Source organism: Octopus sinensis, linkage group LG2 (genome assembly GCF_006345805.1).
Source record: "Octopus sinensis linkage group LG2, ASM634580v1, whole genome shotgun sequence".
NCBI lineage: Eukaryota > Metazoa > Mollusca > Cephalopoda > Octopoda > Octopodidae > Octopus > Octopus sinensis.
The window spans coordinates 199,173,238-199,193,237 of record NC_042998.1 but is presented as its reverse complement, the minus strand read 5'-3'; the positions used below and the strand labels follow the sequence as shown (position 1 = coordinate 199,193,237).

Below are 20,000 nucleotides of genomic sequence, written 5' to 3'. Positions count from 1 at the left end.
GAAATTCAATCAGCCTCGGACAGGTTGGAGCCAAAAGTGAGTTCATTATGTTCTCCCATATATACATATTACATCTCACGTGTAAGGTGCTATATCTTATTTCTTTTTTCTTATTTCTTTTTTCTGCAGGGATCTATCAGCCAACCATATTTCATATCTGAATCAATCCGCCCTCCGTGGCTTCCATAATTTAAAAGAGCTGTAAGTATGATTTCTTGTTTCTTTGCGTTAAATTATATAACATTCATATCGAACCCATAGCAGAGTAAAAGTAATCTTCCGGCGAACTGACTATACAAAAATTACGAACACTTCCCTAGTGTTAAGGATTTGGGCAAAATGATGAGCATTACATATTATAGTGTTCCCCTTAAAGAATCAGTGTTCATTCCTACACGCGCGCTCAAGCACACACACACACATACACACACACTGCACCACACCACACACTACACACGCATACACTACACACACACATATATATTTATATATACATACATTTATATTTATATATACAAGCATATATATATTTATACATACATGCATATAAGTCAAAAACGACATCAGAACAGGCGTTGGTCTTTTATGATTTAGAAGTGAACAGCATCCCTAAGCTCTATTCAAGGCGTCAGAGGAATTATAACCGTGTTTCGTGGTCTGCTACCACAACAGCTCCTTTATAGGATCCAGTTAGCTCAAGACATCATCAGGAGGAACCACGTCTGGTTTCGGCCCCTACTCCTCTACCGTTTTGACGTGACGCCCCCCCCCCCTTTCGGAAGTGTCTTCAGCTCTGTTGTTGGGTGAATGTCTTCTTTCTTCTTCTTTCTTCTGTTCCCTGGTCTCTTGATCGAAGGGAGAGGAAAGGTTTTCTTGAGACCGCAAACATAACCTGAATTCTCGCAATAGAGAAGATTCTGTTGGAAGCATCCAAGAGCCTGATGGTGGGCTAAACCGAGTGATGGATTAAGTTTATGACCCTCAAATCTTGATGGCCTTGTTGTGTATTCTACAATCATTATCCATTCATACTTGCTTCTGTCTCTCCCACATGACTCGGTTATACGATCGAATCGTAAGCAGTCTAGGCAAATAGTTGCTTTTCTGCTAATCAGAAGCTCGAGGGTCGATGAACAGTTACCTTTAAGAGACTGTCTGAAGTCTCCCAACGATATAAAAGCAAACATCTTGATAAGCTTCTTGGGCTTCTGCCGACGCACATTTCTCCCACATTCAACTTTTTCTCTGAACACACAAACAAAGCAAGCACATATACTGCCATGTTTTACAAACACATACTATTAACTCTATGACGCATAGTGGCGTGTTATACACACACACACACACACACACACACAAGAGAGAGAGTGAGAGAGAACCGAGCACTTACTTTGAGAAATAGCTATTCTTCGCTATTATTTCATTGCTGTATTTTTCTGTGGTCCGTTTGTGAACTAGTTTTTTCCCTTTAGCTTGACACGTATGTTTATTGAAAAACGAGACTCGTCTACCATCGTTTGTCATTCATTCAGGTACACTTCTCTTGTCTTTACTTCCTCTCTCAATAATACCTTTTTATTTAGTGAAGCTATAATACATTCGAATCATGGTATACAATACGTGGCAAGGATACTTTCAAAGCCATACATTCAATGCGCTACTTTATATATACAATACACTGTATATTGAAACTATTATTTTTTTCTCAGCATTGATTTAACCACAGCATGTTCTCACTTGTTAATTAGACCATGTTATTAAAATGTACTCATCCTGAAATACTGGCTCGTAACTTACTTTCAAGATTTCTCACACTGGCACAAAATCACAAATTTCTTCGTGAGTTACCTTGTCGTTAAAATCACCTTCAGTTCAGGAAATAATTTTTTTTTTAAATTAGAATATTAATATGATATAAGCAACAGAAAGTGTGTTTGAAAATCATGACTAAAACAGAATTGTCTTTCCAGCTCTCTCAATGACAACGGTTTACGGATTCTTGAAGCAGGAGCGTTCCATAACTGCCCTGAACTGGAGACTCTGTGAGTTTTTAATTGCTCTATACTCGAATTAAGGAAATACATCGATTTTATCTGTCAAATTTTAATAGCTGCAGTTCTTAATAAATAACTTCACTGATTTATATGACATCTTTCAACATAATTTGTATAATTGATATTTAAGTGAGAAGGACACTAAACTTTATTTTTAATTACTATTGAATGGGTTCGTGTGAAGATTTATGGCTAACAAGGAAATATTGACAACATCATATATAAATAAATACAGAAGATATAAAATTTAGATGGAGAAATCGTTGCATAATAATAATTATGATTTCTAATATTTATGTTAGGCGCAGGAGTGGCTGTGTGGTAAGTAGCTTACTAACCAACCACATGGTTCTGGGTTCAGTCCCATTGCGTGGCACCTTGGGCAAGTGTCTTCTACTATAGCCTCGGGCCGACCAAAGCCTTGTGAGTGGATTTGGTAGACGGAAACTGAAAGAAGCCCGTCGTATATATGTATATATGTATGCGTGTGTGTGTTTGTGTGTCTGTGTTTGTCCCCCTAGCATTGCTTGACAACCGATGCTGGTGTGTTTATGTCCCCGTCACTTAGCGGTTCGGCAAAAAGAGACCGATAGAATAAGTACTGGGCTTACAAAAGAATAAGTCCCGGGGTCGAGTTGCTCGATTAAAGGCGGTGCCCCAGCATGGCCGCAGTCAAATAACTGAAACAAGTAAAAGAGTAAAAGAGTAAAAGAGTATGTTCTGGATATACTTTAAATGAACTTTGATGCAAATATTCAGCAAGTGTGTTCCACACGAATTCGGTCAGTTCACGTCTCGTGAGAAGAGAAGAATCTAAAATTTCGAACCCTTGCTTGCTGTCTGGCTCATAAGCCAACCATGTTCACTTCACACGACACCTGAACATATTTAAATCTTCTAAAACCTTTTCTATAGACACAATGTTCCCCAACAGAAATTATAACGTTTCTCTGATTTCACAGTTCCAATCAAAGAAAGATCTTAGACAACACAAAAAGCCGTTTAAAGAAAACATTCAATCGAATCATTACAGTTCAATTCCTACAAGCTTCCGCCATTTTCGGTATATTTCTAAGTTTCTCAGCAACCGCTGTTTCATTGGTGCTCACAAAGCTGAACTGATAATATTGGTTTGAAACTTTGGCACATGGTACTTATTTAGTCGACTCCGAAAGGATGAAAGAAAGGTTGACTTCTGCAGAAATTGAACTCAGAACGTAAAATCGAACGAAAGGCTGCAAAGCATTTTCCAGGTGTGTTAACGATTCTTCCACTTCACCGCCTTAGTTGAAGGGATAATATTGGTTCCAAATTCTAGCACAAAGCTAGAAATTTTGCGGGCTTGTTGATTACATCGACCCCAGTGATGAACTGTTACTTATTTTATAGGCCCCGAAAGTATGAAAGGCCAAGTCAACCTCTTCGGATTTGAACTCAGAACGTAAAGACAAGTGAAATGTCGCCAAGAATTTTGCCTGGAGATTCGACGATTCTGCCAGCACGATACTTTAGTTGGATTGATAATATTACAATTGAATTCACTACGCTGATATGTCATTCTATCCATACTTTGTGTGTGCGTTTGTCTATACATGAGCGATAATCTACCAGTGTGTGTACTGTTGTTGTATACTGATTTGTGTGTAAAGTATACGTAGAAACAAAATATAATTTGGTCGTCCTAGGAACCGCAAATGTATTTACTTACTCGTGTTTCACTAATAATGGAAATAACGTGATGCCATGAATACTAAATGCTTCAAAACTGTATCGTTCACTCAAAAAGAGTTCAATAAAATGTAACTAAAGAAGTAAAACTATAACGATTGTCTCCTTCAGAGAATTTCTTATTGTCTAGCCTGCAGACAACTACAGAATATTAACTATAGATTTTCCAGTAAAATCGACTACGATTAATAACTATATTTATATATTTATTTTATCTATTTGTTTATTCATTTAACTATTCCTTTAGCAGAGTAAATACTAAGCTCCTTGTAAACTGATTCTGAAGCCTACATTCGAGTTTCTTTTGTAGCTCAGCTCTTTCACGTCGTTCATTTATCATGCGAGTATCTATGAGAAACATATGTATTCCTTTGAAGTCAATAAATATGTTTACCTGTTGATGGCTGCATCTATTCATGAATGGTTAAACAACAGATACCTTTTTCTTTACTACCCACAAGGGGCTAAACACAGAAGGGAACAAACAAGGACAGACAAACGGATTAAGTCGATTATATCGACCCCAGTGCGCAACTGGTACTTAATTTATCGACCCCGAAAGGATGAAAGGCAAAGTCGACCTCGGCGTAATTTGAACTCAGAACGTAGCGACAGACGAAATACTGCTAAGCATTTCGCCCGGCGTGTAAACGTTTCTGCCAGCTCGCCGCCTTTATGTGGAGCAACATTCTGCATAGGGCACCACTTGGGCTTTGTAGAATATCAGTAATTGTAAGGAGCTGAATTATTTTCTGGTCTTGAAGAGAAAGACCAGTCTTTGAGATGCTTTCCTAAGTCAGTTAAATATGTGCTTTTACTAAGAGAGACCTTCCCCCACCTATTCGTCTTCCTCCATAATCTTAGCATTTGTAAAACAGTTGCTTATTAATTTTTTTTACAGTGAAGGAGTCTATTTGATTCCAATTTTCTTGATAAGGAATTTTAAAATACGAAATACTGAAATACAGGTAAAAAAACGAAAAAAGAAAGGTGCAGGCGTGGCTGTGTGGTAAGAAGTTTGCTTCTCAACCACATGGTTCGGGGCTCAATCTCACTACGCGGCACGTTGGGCAAGTGTCTTCTGCTATAGCCTCAGGCCGACCAAAGCCTTGTGAGTAGATTTGATTGACGGAAATTGAAAGAAGCCTGTCGTATATATATATGTGTAACTGTGTGTGTGTTTGTGTGTGTGCATGCGCGTGTGTTTGTACCCTACCACCGCTTTCCAACCGGTGTTAGTGTGTTTACGTCCCCGTAACTTAACAGTTCGGCAAAAGAGACCGATAGAATAAGTACCAGAACCTAAAATAAAAAAAGAAATACTGGGGTTGATTCATTCGACTAAAATCCTTCAAGTCGGTGCTCCAGCATGGCCGCAATCTAATGACCGAAACAAGTAAAAGAATAAAAGAATATTGTTCTACTTCTCTTTTGGTTTTGCTCTATTTACACCCTTTATTTCCTTACATGTATTATAGTGACTTTCTTAAACGTTATTATAAGGTCGTCCCAAAAGTTCGTAGAAAGTCTTGGAAAATAATGGTCTTTATTTTGAGGAATAATTTTTGTTGTTTTTGTTAGTACTTGGCGAGTAAAAATTCAATTTTCGCAAGTGTTTACGAACTTTTGGGACAACCTAGTATTTATTTATTCAATTTCACCGTTTTTTATTAACTATAAACTCCTTATTTCTAAAACATCAAATAAAATATTTTATGTTTACTAAACCTCATTCCACCATCGTCTCTCATTGATCAGATCGCTTAAACTGAACCGACTGGAAGAACTAGTCCCTAATTTGTTTGCCAAGAATAATTCCCTGAAATATTTGTAAGTATTTTTCCTGCTTCCATTGCTACATAAACATTTATTTAGACATTAGAAGCTCTTGTCTAAGACGGAAAAGAGCAACTGTCTCTCTGACAGTGAATTCGTCGTCGTCGGCATCCGTCCGTCTCGAGAGACGATGGTGTAGCTCGGAAAATGTGATGGGTTTATCTGCACTTCCTCTTCTGTTGAGCTTCAAGGCCTGGGCAGGTTTATATGAGGGATCAGCTGTTGTCCATGCAGTTTGATCCCCCCTTCTCCACGCAGCTGGTAGCTCCAAAGGAACGACGAGTCGATACAGCTTGCTACCAGATGCGTCGCAGGAGTTGCCGGTGGTGACGTGTTGTGTCAGGCCACCTTAGGGACTCCAGCTCCGGATTTTCTGTCGGGGTTTACTCCCTTAGCCTTCCCCAGGAGGGGGTACATTTATTGGATGGCCGTTGACCCTCAAGAGTTCCTCCGCCCTTTGATGGGTTTTGTTTTTCATCCCCGCAGGGTATCCAATGAACACCCTCCTCACCAAGCAAGCTTGGTGGGGTTGCCGGTTTAGTCGCCGGTTTAGTCATGCAACAGGTTGTACTGGGTTACTTGCTACCAGTAGCACTCAAAAGTGACCTGACATAATGAGTTGTAGTTTTTATCACAAATTGGAGTTTATAGTAGCTTATATTATTTTATGTTGGAAATCTGAACAGTTTATCAAACATAATATTCCAGTTCTTTTGTTATTTAATCACATTGAACAATAAATGGTAACTTAGTAATCGCAGAATTAAAAATAGAGTATTTATTTATTTCCCCTTAGTCCCGAAGTGATACTTATTTTAGAAATAAAAGGATTCGCGCAATTAACCAAACATTAATATAATACTAGTATTTAGATTTTATAAACCCTTGTGAAATACTGTCGTTGTGAGCTCCGGAGAAACCTAGTTTTTAACGTAGTTCTCTCTGTTTTGAATGTGTTACATAATATATTCCATGTTTCAGATACCTGGACCAGAATTGGTTGACCGAAATACCTGCAAAAGCATTCGATCACTTGAGTAAATTGATAAAACTGTGAGTAAACTTTTGTAGAAGTATCTTTTTTATAATTCCTTTACCTGTTTCTGTCTTTTTAGACTACGGTCTTCTTGGAACTCCGCCTTGATATGTGGGAATACGCAGACGGCAAATCCTTTATCCATTCATTCAGCCATCCAGCCGTGGACGGATAGATGGATACTGACATCAATCTAATTAGATATCAGCAGCTAGAACCCTTGAGAGGTATTCCCTTCTGACAGGAATCCAGAAGAGCTGTGTCGGCATATGCAGATGATATCACGGTAATGGTGTCAGACACTGCGGATGTTCAGAGAGTCGATTCCATTTTAAAGGAATGCGAGGCGATGGCAAGAGCTAAGATAAATCCGAACAAATTGGTGCAATGGGTTACACCTGAGTTCAAATTCCGCCGAGGTCGACTTTGCTTTTCATCCTTTCGCAGTCGATTAAATAAATACCAGTTACGCACTGGGGTCGATATAATCGACTTAATCCGTTTGTCTGTCCTTGTTTGTCATCCCTGTGTTTAATTGCGCCGGTATCGACTTTAGCTTTCATCTTTTCAGGGTCGATAAATTAAGTACCGGTGAAACACCGGGGTCGATGTAATCGACTAGTCCCCTCCCCACAAATGTCAGGCCTTGTGCTTATAGTAGAAAGGATTATTGTCATTATTATTTTAGTTTGCCTTAGGTTCGATCTTATTCCTGGTAGAATTTATGTGGGTAGCGAGTTACTACCTGTAACCTTAGGCATCCACAAGTTTTTAGCTGTCTTTCAAGTGCTTAAAACCCTCCTGATAATCCCTGCTATCCATGGTGAGCTGGTAGAATCGTTTGCACGCAGGGCAAAATGCTTAGCGGCATTTCGTCTGTCTTTATGTTCTGATTTTAAATTCGGCCTAGATCAACTTTCCTTTCATCCATTCGGGGTCAGTAAATTAAATACCAGTGAAACAAGTGACATAGGTCAAAGAACGGCTCCTATCGCATAATCACTATTCAAATGCGTTTATATATCTCACAGTGCGCTCAATCAATCTACATCATATATTCAAACTCAGCATCTCAGAAAGATTCCGTGTGCAATGGGTTACACCTATTAATCAGTAACAGAAGATATATTAACAATTTGTCCTTTTCTTCTGGGATTTCTTTTATCAGAATTAATTAAATTTCTGCTAGTTACTTTTATTTGTTTTTGATTTTTATTTCTCGTCTTTCTCTCTTATAGATCTCTACGAAGAAACCGAATTAAAGCAATAGAACCAGCCGCCTTCTATGGCACCAGTAGTCTCGTACAGTTGTATGTAACAATTTTCAGTGTATTTATTTATACATTTTTTTCATTTATTGCAACTTTTCGAACCAATCTATGATCAAAGACGGTCTAAGCATGACAATCTCATCGTTTCTTTTCAGTATTTGCAACATGTTACCGAACGTATCATTTTTTTTTTTCACATAGTTTGTTGCTTTCCTTGCTTATTCTCGTGAGATATCAATTGTTAGTACTAACGACTGAAATTAAAGAATTCCCGCAATTGTCAAAGTGTCAGATAAAATATTTTTCAGGGTTCGTTCTAGGGTCAAGATCAATTTTACATTTCATCACCTCGAGATCGATATTTTTCATTTCTTTCTCTTTGCTCAAAATGAATTTAATTTATATCAAATGTAAACCTGATGAGAGGTAGAAACCTTACAGATACTGTTGGCTGTATCACAAGTACAGGTTGTATCACCAGGGCAGGCAGTATCCCAAGCGCTTGCCTTCCAGAAAATACTTCTGTTCCTACATATGCATATAACCACTGCAAAACACCGATGCGGCCAGCAATAGAGTACTGCCCCTAGATCCGGAACAGTGCTTTAGCTTCGCACACAAACTCCCTTGATACCACATCCAAAAATTTGCCAACCGACTGATTCGCCTGAGACATTCGTAAATATTCCCCAACTTCTGGCCATAAGACGTGTTGTACCCACGTTAGCACGCCGGGCGAAATGCGTAGCCGTATTTCGTCTGTCGTTACGTTCTGAGTTCAAATTCCGCCGAGGTCGACTTTGCCTGTCATCCTTTCGGGGTCGATAAATAAAGTACCAGTTTCCAACTGGGGTCGATGTTATCGACTTAATCCCTTTGTCTGTCCTTGTTTGTCCTCTCTGTGTTTAGCCCCTTGTGGGCAGTAAAGAAATACATAAGACGTGTTGTACCCACTCTCTTTGCATAACTGTAATGGCTCTTTGTAATTACCTGGTGTTGTTTCACCTCCCATCGGATTCTTCCAATTCCCTCGTCTCTTCTTCTCTCATCACTCACATTCTGCCCACACCGCCCACCATTTCCTCTTCAGATTGTCAACCCTCTGGATTCCCCACCCTGCATAAGATTTTTTGTTTCTTTTTGCGCAGCCGTTGATTTGCACCGTGTCAAAAGGAACATTACCTTCTTCAATATCACAGATTTCAGAGATGTGTAAATAATCTGTACTCAACTCTTTCTTTGCGTACCAATCCAAATAAAAATAAGGCGAGAACGAAGAGTATGAACTACAGTTTTGTCTTATTAATTACAAATAACGAGAGCACAGTTTTCTAACCATTTTATGCGTCTTTTTTACAGATTTCTCGACAATAACATGCTAACTGACATCAAACGGCACTACTTTGAGAAACTGACAAATCTTGGTGAACTGTAAGTTTATTGATGCCTTGTAAATTAATACTCATTACATATACGTTAAATGACTGATTTATTATATACCAGCAGTATCGCCCGGCGTTACTCGGGTTTGTAAGGGAAATAACTATAAAGCATTTTTAGAGAGTTATAGCCAAAAAATAGCAAAAAAATGGAAAAAAATGATGGTAACTTTTTTTTTTGAGAGTTAAAAAGGTCGAGTTGCGTCCCCTAGACAGTCTGTGGTTTGTGTTTCTGATTCTCGACCCCATGTCGAATTTATCGATTTTTTTCAGAACTGGGGGAACTTTTCAAAATTTTCGCTGCGTTAGTTTTGAATTATGACATTGGGCTATGTGTGTGTCAAGTTTCATCAGGATCGGTTGAAAGCCGTGGTCAGGGTGAGGGTACAACCTAACAGACACACAGACACGCAGACAGACAAACTGCCGTTTATATAGATATATATATATATAAAGTTAATCCAAACAAGAAAGCACAAAAAAAACACACAACAACGCGAGGACGTGGAACAAATATAGTATTATTGGACGCTCAGGAAAGAAGGAAAGAAAGAGGGTTTAACGTTTCGAGCGGAGCTCTTCGTCGGAAACATAGGAGAAGGAAAGATCCAGGGAAGGAGTGCGTTTGTTTTTATTGGCTAAACTGGCAAAATGACCATTCCGAAATACAAAAATGACTGATTTATTGTTTAATGAGCGAACATTTCAAACAGCTACTCTTAGAATATTACCATATGTTATCGGTGTACCTATTCTAAAAACCGAGATACACATTAATATAATTTTCTTGAACGAACGATTACAACAATTGTTCTTTGTAAATCGATGAGGAAGTTAATCTATCATATACGCTTTAATTTGTTTTCAATTCTTTTTATCATATTGTATTTCAAATGTTTTTCTCGCTCCTTTTAATTTAATTATAGTGCATTTTATGAATATCATGTTATATTATGTAAATGTAATAATGCTATAATTTTAATGTGCTGTATAATTATTATATTATGCATATACACACTATGTATGTATAGATAGATAGATAGATAGATAGATAGATATAGATAGATAGATAGATAGACAGACAGACAGACAGACAGACAGACAGATAGATAGATAGATAGATAGATAGATAGATAGATAGATAGATAGATAGATAGATAGATAGATAGATAGATAGATAGATAGATAGATAGATAGATAGACAGATACATAGAGAGACAAACGGAGAGAGAGAAAGATCATACAAAATATCATATAAATTTTCTGATAATAAGTAAACAAATATCAGTTAAAAATGATTTCACATTATGTAAAATTTAGATTTTTTCTTTTATCTTGCAGACCAAATACGAAAGCGATATTATATACATTATTTATTAAATATATATATATATATATGTTTTAATAGATTACATTATGTATATTTTATGTTGTATTACACCGTATTAAATTATAGTATCTTATTTAAATAAATATATATTTTATATATATACTTTATATTTTATTGTACTATTGCATATAAATATATTATAGTTTGGATTTTATGCTTACATAGACTATGAAGTTAAGTGGGTCTAACATAGACCCTTGCGGACTGATAGTAGGCTTGAGAAGATTCCATCGATCATAATAAGATGGTTTCTGTTCACCAGGAAATGCTTGATCCAGGGCAACAACTTTCCACTGACTACAGTGCTGGATAGCTTTTGTTGTAGGTTGCTGTGGCCGACCCCTCTTGAACCGCCTTCCAAAATTCTAAGGATGTCCTCAATGTGATACGTTAGGCATTCTCTGCCGCAGCGGAAGCTATGCTGCTTGGAATTTAGGAGGATTTTACTCTCTAGGAAAGTAATTATTTTTGATCTTACCTCTGATGATTGGGAAGTGAGTGAGATTAGACGATAGTTAACTGCAAATAAACTGTTTCCTTTATCGAAAACTAGGATGACAGCCTAAAGATTTTCTCCATTGTTTGATAAGAAGAGGTATAAGTTGGTGTTCGCATTCCTTCGGAATCCTAGCAGAGTATCTATCATGGCCAACTGCAGAATAATATTTAGTTTCGTTTATGGCTACAACGATGTCTGCGACGCTAAAAGTTATATTAGAGAAACTATTTTGTGAATAGATTTCATTGAAATATACGTTATTCTATAAACAAATATTACATTAGGCAATATATTCAATGGATATCATGTTTTCTACTGAATATTCCACTCTATTTTCCAGATATTTGATTAACAACAAGATTAGCTCCATCGAACCAAATTCCTTCGTCTCGCTGACTCAGCTACAAAATCTGTAAGCAATCACTCTTTGACCGTTTCTTATGTTCCTCAGGTTGATGAACCTTGTGCTGTTACGGTTGTTATTGATGTAGTTATTTCATTCATTATTTTATAAATAGCTGTTATTGTTGATATCTTTGCTGACATTATGCTTATTACTGTTGTTGTTGTTGTTTTTGGTGTTATTATTGTTATTGGTGTAGTTATTGTATTATTAAATCTCAGAACGAGATGTAAACAGTAATCGCTCGACAATGTAAAGTATAATAGCCATTTCAATATGGCTAACCACAAAGGTGGGGGTGTTACTGTAGCTTTTTAGCCCTAGGAGATCATCATCTCCAACTGGCTTTAGGCACACTATCTGTGCCTTGTGGTATTTGCAAAGGGAAGCCATCCCTTTCTCGTAAGCCTAAGTGATACGCACCGGACTGCGGTTTCGAGGTTATTGTCTCTTATCAACGGGCGGTAATCACCGGATCACAATGAAAGACAAGGCCTGTTTGCAAATATATGAGTTTTTCTAGTGACTTCTGCCACTGTTTTCGAAAAACTGTCTGTAAGCATTATTAAATCTCAGAACGAGATGTAAACAGTAATCGCTCGACAACGTAAAGTATAATAGCCATTTCAATATGGCTAACCACAAAGGGGAGGGGGTGTTACTGTAGCTTTTTAGCCCCAGGAGATCATCGTCTCCAGCTGGCTTTAGGCACTTGTACAGAAACTGATGAGGATGAGGATTAGGGTGATGACGACGGTAACGACGACGACGACAGTGATGAAGAAGAGAAGTAGAAGGCTGTCGGTTGTTGGATGGTGGTGGTGGTGATGGTGATGTAGTTAGTTTTTGTTGTTGTTGTTGGGGGAGGCGGTGGTGGTAGCGATTGTGGTAGTGGTGATCATGTCAATATGTAAGGACTATTAAGGCAGCAGGCTGGCAGAGACGTTAGCACGCCGGGCGAAGTGCTTAGTGGTATTTCGACCCGTCGCTACGTTCTGAGTTCAAATTCCGCTGAGGTCGACTTTGCCTTTCATCCTTTCGGGGGTCGATAAATTAAGTACCAGTTACGCACTGGGGTCGATGTAATCGACTTAATCCGTTTGTCTGTCCTTGTTTGTCCCCTCTGTGTTTGGCCCCTTATGGGTAGTAAAGAAATAGGTATTTCGTCTGCCGTTACGTTCTGAGTTCAAATTCCGTTGAGGTCGACTTTGCCTTTCATCCTTTCGGGGGTCGATAAATTAAGTACCAGTTACGCACTGGGGTCGATGTAATCGACTTAATCCGTTTGTCTGTCCTTGTTTGTCCCCTCTATGTTTAGTCCCTTGTGGGCAATAAAGAAACAGATATGTAAGGGCAATGAAGATACTGATAAAGACTATGATATTAACGATGACGATGGCGACGCTGACGACCACCAACTCGACGACAGTGATGGCGATGATGATGATGATGATGATGGAGGTTGTGGTGTTGGTAGTTTCGGTAATCGAAGTGGTGATAGTAATGAAGACAGGGACAAGGGTATAGCTGTAGGTGGAACTGGCGATGCTATTTTTTGTAGAGTACAAGGCTGCTTTTGATGTTACATTTCGACACGTGACTTCCGGTGCCCCTTAGAACCGTTTCGTTTACATTACTGAAGGATTGGCATAAATTTCATAAATACTTCACTCACCCGCTTAAATTTGTTTTTACATTTATCAAAATTTAATGGATCTTTTCACTTTGACCGGCAGATTTTAAAAATAATTTCTTTGTAACTAAACACTTTTAAACTTCGTATACTGGCAGAATGTGTCACATAAAACATCTTTTTCTTTTGGCGTTCTTGAGAAAATTCTGTAGTTTATAAGCTATTTCTTGTTTAATTTCTCCTATTTCGGTAATTTCAACCAATCAATGACGTCTATTGAGGTGAATACAATTACTGCTGTTGTTTGCCAACAAGTTCAACAACAACTTCCGGCGGTCTCTGTTTAGTTTTTCACTGTTATTTATGACATATTTCACATCAGTTACGTTCGTATGAATAAAAGATCCAATTTAATTTTATTACTGAATTTCTATTGCTATTTACCATTCATTTTATTTATCTTTCAATTAAAATTATTCCCGTTATAATCGGACAATTTGGAAATTGATTAGTACCTCTAATATTTGACGCTCCAGCCATAGCATTCCCACGAATAAATAATATAAGTTTTTGACGCTTACCTCCTTCTCTAAACCTATTATTATCCTCAGCTGCAGTAGAAAGAGGCGTAGGGACCGGATGAACCGCTTATTCTCCCCTTTCGAGAAATTTAGCTCACATAGGTCCTCCTGTTGACTTGGCTATTTTTTTCACTCCATCTAGCAGGTATTTCATCAATTCTTGGAGCTATTAATTTCATCACAACTATTATTAACATACGATGAGAAGGTAGATTAATAGAACAACTCCCTTTATTTGTATGATTTGTTTTCATTACTGCAATTTTTTATCGTTTTTCTTCGATTACTATAATCATTAAACTGTCATTATCATTATTATCGCTATTATTAAGGCGGCGAGCTGGCAGCGTTATTAGCACGCCCGCTAAAATGCTTAGCGACATTTCTTTCAATTCCTATGTTCTGAGTTCAAATTCCACCGAGGTCGACTTTGCCTTTCATCCTTTCGGAGTCAACAAAATAGGTACTATTTGAGCCCTAGGGTCGGTATAATCGACTTATCCCTCCTCTCAAAATTGTTGGCTTGTCCTTATGCCAAAATTAGAAAGGGTTATTATTATCAGTAAATCACAATTAACGTTTACTTTTTGTTACTATAATCAATAAATCACAGTTACCATTTATTATTCGTAACTGCTATCGGTAAATTCCAATTACCATTTTCTCTAAATTACTATCTACAATAAATTGCTATTCACATTTTCTCATTCAATACTCTTATCATTATACTTTTATCATTTGCCACAATTTACTTATATTATCAAATTGCTATTATTTTCACTTCTCAACATCCTGTTTTTGTTTGTTATTTTTATTTGCAGTTTTATGTATACATTTTTCCACTTGTATTATTTTTGACATAGATATTTTTCCTCTGCTGTGTTTTTCTGCAGTCTTCAACAATAATAATGACAGTAATTAGCATATATTTTCCTGTCAGTATACACATGTCTCCAAAGTAAAATTGTGTCTATCTTTTCCATATATTTTGTGCACTGTTTCTTTGTGTCATTTAAAAAAAATTTCAATACACATATTTAGTAATTTTCTTTTGTATGTTTATTTACGTTTTGTGAAGTCACTGCAACCTATTTACATACATCTGACAATCAACGGTCACATTATAGTGCAGGCAACATAAATCATTACAGGTATTGTTTGTAATTGTTCCGTAGGTGCATGATCACCATGAAAGGTCACCAGAAATACTAAGTCCCGACATTTATAGTAAGATCGAAAGATTTAGAGCATTGTTCCTTCTCAACAGTGTATTGTTATTATTATTATTATTTAGCCTTAATCAAGCAGTCCTATCATCAAATGTGTTTCAATCATGACCAACCCACCTTATTGTATAGCTAGGAGTACATTGTCCAGTGTGTTCTTCCCTTTTAAATATGGTAGGACATGAACTGAGGAACATTTGGCTACTATTTCTTTCAACTAGAACAACTAAGTAGAGTTTCAGGTGTTTAATTAATAAATGAAATTTTTTTAAATGTTTTTAATTCATTACTGAATATTTTTTTTCTTTACTTCTACAGAATATTGCGACAAAACAGATTTACTAAATTGGTTAATGGAATGTTCGCTGGATTAAAATCCATCCAATATCTGTAAGTACCAAAACAGGAACATCATTATACTGCACAGAAATAAAGTGCCTTTAATTCTTAGTTGAAACCATTTCATTTTGTTTATATTGTCGCTAATATCCTTGAGAAAACCTGAATGTCAAGGTAACCCCATTCCTTTCTCCCATTGGACCTTTGTGTTTTTGTTTTAAGAGCCTAATACTAGAAGTACAAAAGAAGTTATATAGATAACCTATTTTATCTTTCTACTTATCATTAACTGTGCCTAGGAATAAATACCAGTTTCAGATAAGATATAGGCTGACCAGTAAAAGATGCCCCTGTTTTGTGCCTTATCGTGGACACTGGCTAGGAAGCAAAACGTAAAGAAACAGCTTTCAGCAACACAATTCACATACTTGTAAAGGAATCAAGAAGGGGGTCCCTGCATACTTGCTCCGTCTGGTGACAATTTCCTTCAAGCCACTCTCTACATGTTAGAAGAGAACACATTAAATAATGATATAATGGCTCATAGGAAAAAAGGTGGGATGGTTGCAGTTAAAATGCTTTTGTTGATAAGATTTGCAAATCAGAACGGATTTAACCGCAAGAAGCTACAAAAACAATTTAATTGTAAGCGAGAACAACAGTAATAAACGAGTGAATATTTGTTTTGTTATCACCTAGGGTTGGCCTCATTTACATTTATAAAACCGTGTATCTTAAAGGCAACCATAGTACAGGAGGCTTTTGAGTATTTAACACAAAGCCATGAATTTGTGGAGGAAGCGAGAACAGGACTGTCGTCTTTCTCTGAAATCAAATTCTGTAGAGTGTGGTCCGGTACTAGCGTCGATGATAACGATTACTCCCTTCTGAAAACCGTTGGTCCTATGGCTATACTAGAAACAATTATATCGAATAAAGAATGCTAAAGTCAACCTCGCTACGATTCGAACTCCGAACGTAGAACCGATGTTCTGATTTGATCAAAGGTAACAGTGGCACAAGTGAAGCTAATTAACTATAAACGTGGCGTTAAAATGATCTGGTTTTTACCTCTTTCTTATTCTACTTTAATCGTCATATTTTCTATATTCTATTACTTTGCAGCTTTTCACATTTCTAACTAAGAACTTAATAATGTTTCTTACGGTTTTAGCAGAATTTGTAAATTTCTGGACGAAATGGCTTGCAGTTTCAAATTCCGCCAGATAGACTTTACCACGGCCCCCTCCCTAATTTACCATTAGTATTAATAGAATCTATAAAATTATCAATGTGAATGATCTGATCCAAGGTGCGTAGCACAATATATATGTTTAGAAATCATTATTTAGTTACATACCTTTACCTTTCCATTGATTAACCTTGCTGCTCATCCCTTTGAATCGATAAATTAAGCATTAGTAATACACTGTGGTTCAATGTCATTGACTATACGCTGCCCTCTATATTTGGAGCAATATACCTATTTCTTTACTATCCACAAGGGGCTAAACACAGAGGGGACAAACAAGGACAGACAAGCAGATTAAGTCGATTATATCTACTCCAGTGCGTAACTGGTACTTATTTAATCGATCCCGAAAGGATGATAGGCAAAGTCGACCTCGGCGGAATTTGAACTCAGAACGTAGTGGCAGACGAAATACCTATTTCTTTACTACCCACAAGGGGCTAAACACAGAAACGATAAACAAGGACAGACAAACGGGTTAATTCGATTATATCGACCGCAGTGCGTAACTGGTACTTATTTAATCGACCCCGAAAGGATGATAGACAAAGTCGACGTCGGCGGAATTTGAACTCAGAACGTAGCGGCAGATGAAATATCTATTTCTTTACTACCCACAAGGGGCTAAACATAGAAGGGACAAACAAGGACAGACAAAGGGATTAAGTCGATTATATCGACCCCAGTGCATAACTGGTACTTATTTAATCGACCCCAAAAGGATGAAAGGCAAAGTCGACCTCGGCGGAATTTGAACTCAGAACGTAGCGGCAGACGAAATACTGCTAAGCATTTCGCTCGACGTGCTAACGATTCTGCCAGCTACGTTTCAGCCTAATATCAGGTGGTAAATTAGATTCTTTAGTGTAAGCTTAATAAGCAAACCATATGAAAACCGGTATACGAAAACAACAATCATCTACCTCTTTAAAATATGACTACAAATTTCCAGTGTTCCCTATCGCTAACATCTATTCTGTCATCGAAAACAAACTACTCTTTATCATATCATTTCTACCATATACAATATTACATTATCGTAAATACTAATAAAAACCTCTGGTACCATCGATGTTACAATGACATCATTGGTGATGAAAGCTTCAATAATCCTTATCTTTTTACTGTTCTGCAAAAAGGAATACTACATGTAATTCCCAATGTTTCTTCCTCTGCATCGTATAGGAGTATCACAAAGCTAACGATTGCTTGATCAGCTGGAATGTATGAGTTTAAGCCCTCCTTAAATCTGGGACACCATAGAAACAGTGACTTTAATTTAATAAGTCCCAATTCCATACTAATTTCCTCTTTCATCAAGTAATCTACCCTATATCAAGTTCTGTAACACACTAAATATTTGCAGTTCGTCGTTTTGTCGTATGCCTCCCCCTCTGTATTCCCACACACATACAAGTCAAAATGGAGGTTTATTTCTGTAGTCACTCCTCCAATTAGTAATTCCAGAGAAATCCCCTTAAGTTAGCATTATTATATAAAAGCTAAACGTAGAAAAATACAGTTCCAGATATATATATCTGATAAAAGAATGCTCACCACAGGAACGCATTCAATCATAACTCTCCATAATTAAAACTGACCTGTGGCTAAACAACGATATCTTGTTTCTATCACCAATACGGCTGGTTATTCTACTACAAAAGCGACACATCCTTTAGAGCCAACGTAGGTGCCAAATTCTTTCTAATCTCTATAATGCTGCACGGCCTCATGTTGTCACGAATGCTTCTAAATTCTTTGTTGTAAACGTTGTAGCCAACATTGCTTTATATTTCTTTCCTTGTTGCAGGAATTTGGAAGAAAATCAAATTGAACACATTGAAGAGAAATCCTTTATGTATGTTGAAAACCTAATTTCACTGTACGTAACCATATACAATTATTTTCTACACCCTGTTAAGTAGTTCTCTATGGCTACAACAGGTCTGCACAAATTTCATCATGCTTACTCTGTGTATACAAGTGTATTCATACACATATATAAATAGATACATACAATCATACATGCATTCATACGTATACACGCGTATGCACACACACACACACACACACACACACACACACACACAAACAAGCATACACATCTACTTCATCTACGCGAGATATTTAATTACCGAAAATATATTTTAAAAATTGACAGTTGGTCGGTACTTTGACACACGCATACATGTATATATACATAAATACGTACGTATATATAAATATATACTCATACATTTGCTTATACATAAACATATAGTAATGATAGTGTTGCAAAATATATTTAAATAAATTTTACGTAGATCAAGGAAAATATGAAATTGAATTATAATACGCTAGATAGAATGGATAGATATGTCTAGTGTAATAGAAAGTTTGCCTCCTACACAGAATTTCGCACTGAAGTGAACTATTCAGTAGTGCTGAATGGGGAAAAATTGTTTTCAGTTTATATAAGAGTGTGTTAACACTGAAAGAAGGTGTTGGAGTTCGGGCAATATATACCTTTGAAAAGTAATTTAAAGAAGTAGAAATTATAGAAAGTTTTTGTTAAAATGTAAGTATGATTGACCTGTGATATTCCGTAAAGCATCCAAGACTGCATTCGATTGATTTACTTTTATAGGAAAGTTACATTATAGCAGTGGGTCTCAACTAGGGTCCACCTGTCCCTTGGGGATCTGTATAATATTTTGTTGTTAAAATTTATGACCAATAAATTGGCTCTACACAATATATTTTAACAACCTTTTTATAGAATTCATACTAATATTTCATTCTAAAAACATGATATGATTAGTTTTTAAACACTGAATGCCTCTGAGGGCCCAGTAGAGTAAAATAGGAATGAAAGGGAGTTCATAGGTAATAAATGGTTGAGGACTTTGCACAAACACCAATGGCAGGTCGAAACTGATAATTGTTTGAAAAAGGTTAAATTTTATAGCTGTGTAATTATTGAAGTAAAGAGGTCATATTTCTGAAAAACTAAGGTTAGGTTATGCTGACTCGCGTTCACAACTATCTTCACGATTAAACTATTGGGTTGTCCGGAAAGTTCATGCCGATTTATACTAGCTTAACTTTCGACTTATTTTAGAACAAGGTTGAGTCCATAAAATAGGATTTGACTACACCTCCATTTAGAGTACAGTTTAAGCTATCTTTTTGTGGAAGGTTTATGCTCCTATAACCTGTGTTAATTCTGTAACCCTTTAAAATGGAAGATTAGAAAGTTCATTTTCGGCACTTGTTGCTTTGGGAACCAGACAAAAATTGCTGCAGCTCGGCTGGGATCTATTACCCCACTCCA

General features: G+C 36.9%; 1 protein-coding gene across 1 annotated transcript in view; it reads left to right on the top strand.

Moving 5' to 3' along the window:
- LOC115227326 (relaxin receptor 2-like) overlaps nt 1-20,000 on the top strand; it is a 128,383-nt gene that overhangs the window by 92,369 nt on the left and 16,014 nt on the right. The window contains exons 6-14 of the mRNA XM_036500680.1: nt 130-201; nt 1,971-2,042; nt 5,541-5,612; nt 6,600-6,671; nt 7,893-7,964; nt 9,285-9,356; nt 11,594-11,665; nt 15,415-15,486; nt 18,498-18,569. Of these exons, the coding sequence (XP_036356573.1) occupies nt 130-201; nt 1,971-2,042; nt 5,541-5,612; nt 6,600-6,671; nt 7,893-7,964; nt 9,285-9,356; nt 11,594-11,665; nt 15,415-15,486; nt 18,498-18,569 (648 nt within the window). The remainder of the gene's footprint in view (nt 1-129; nt 202-1,970; nt 2,043-5,540; nt 5,613-6,599; nt 6,672-7,892; nt 7,965-9,284; nt 9,357-11,593; nt 11,666-15,414; nt 15,487-18,497; nt 18,570-20,000) is intronic.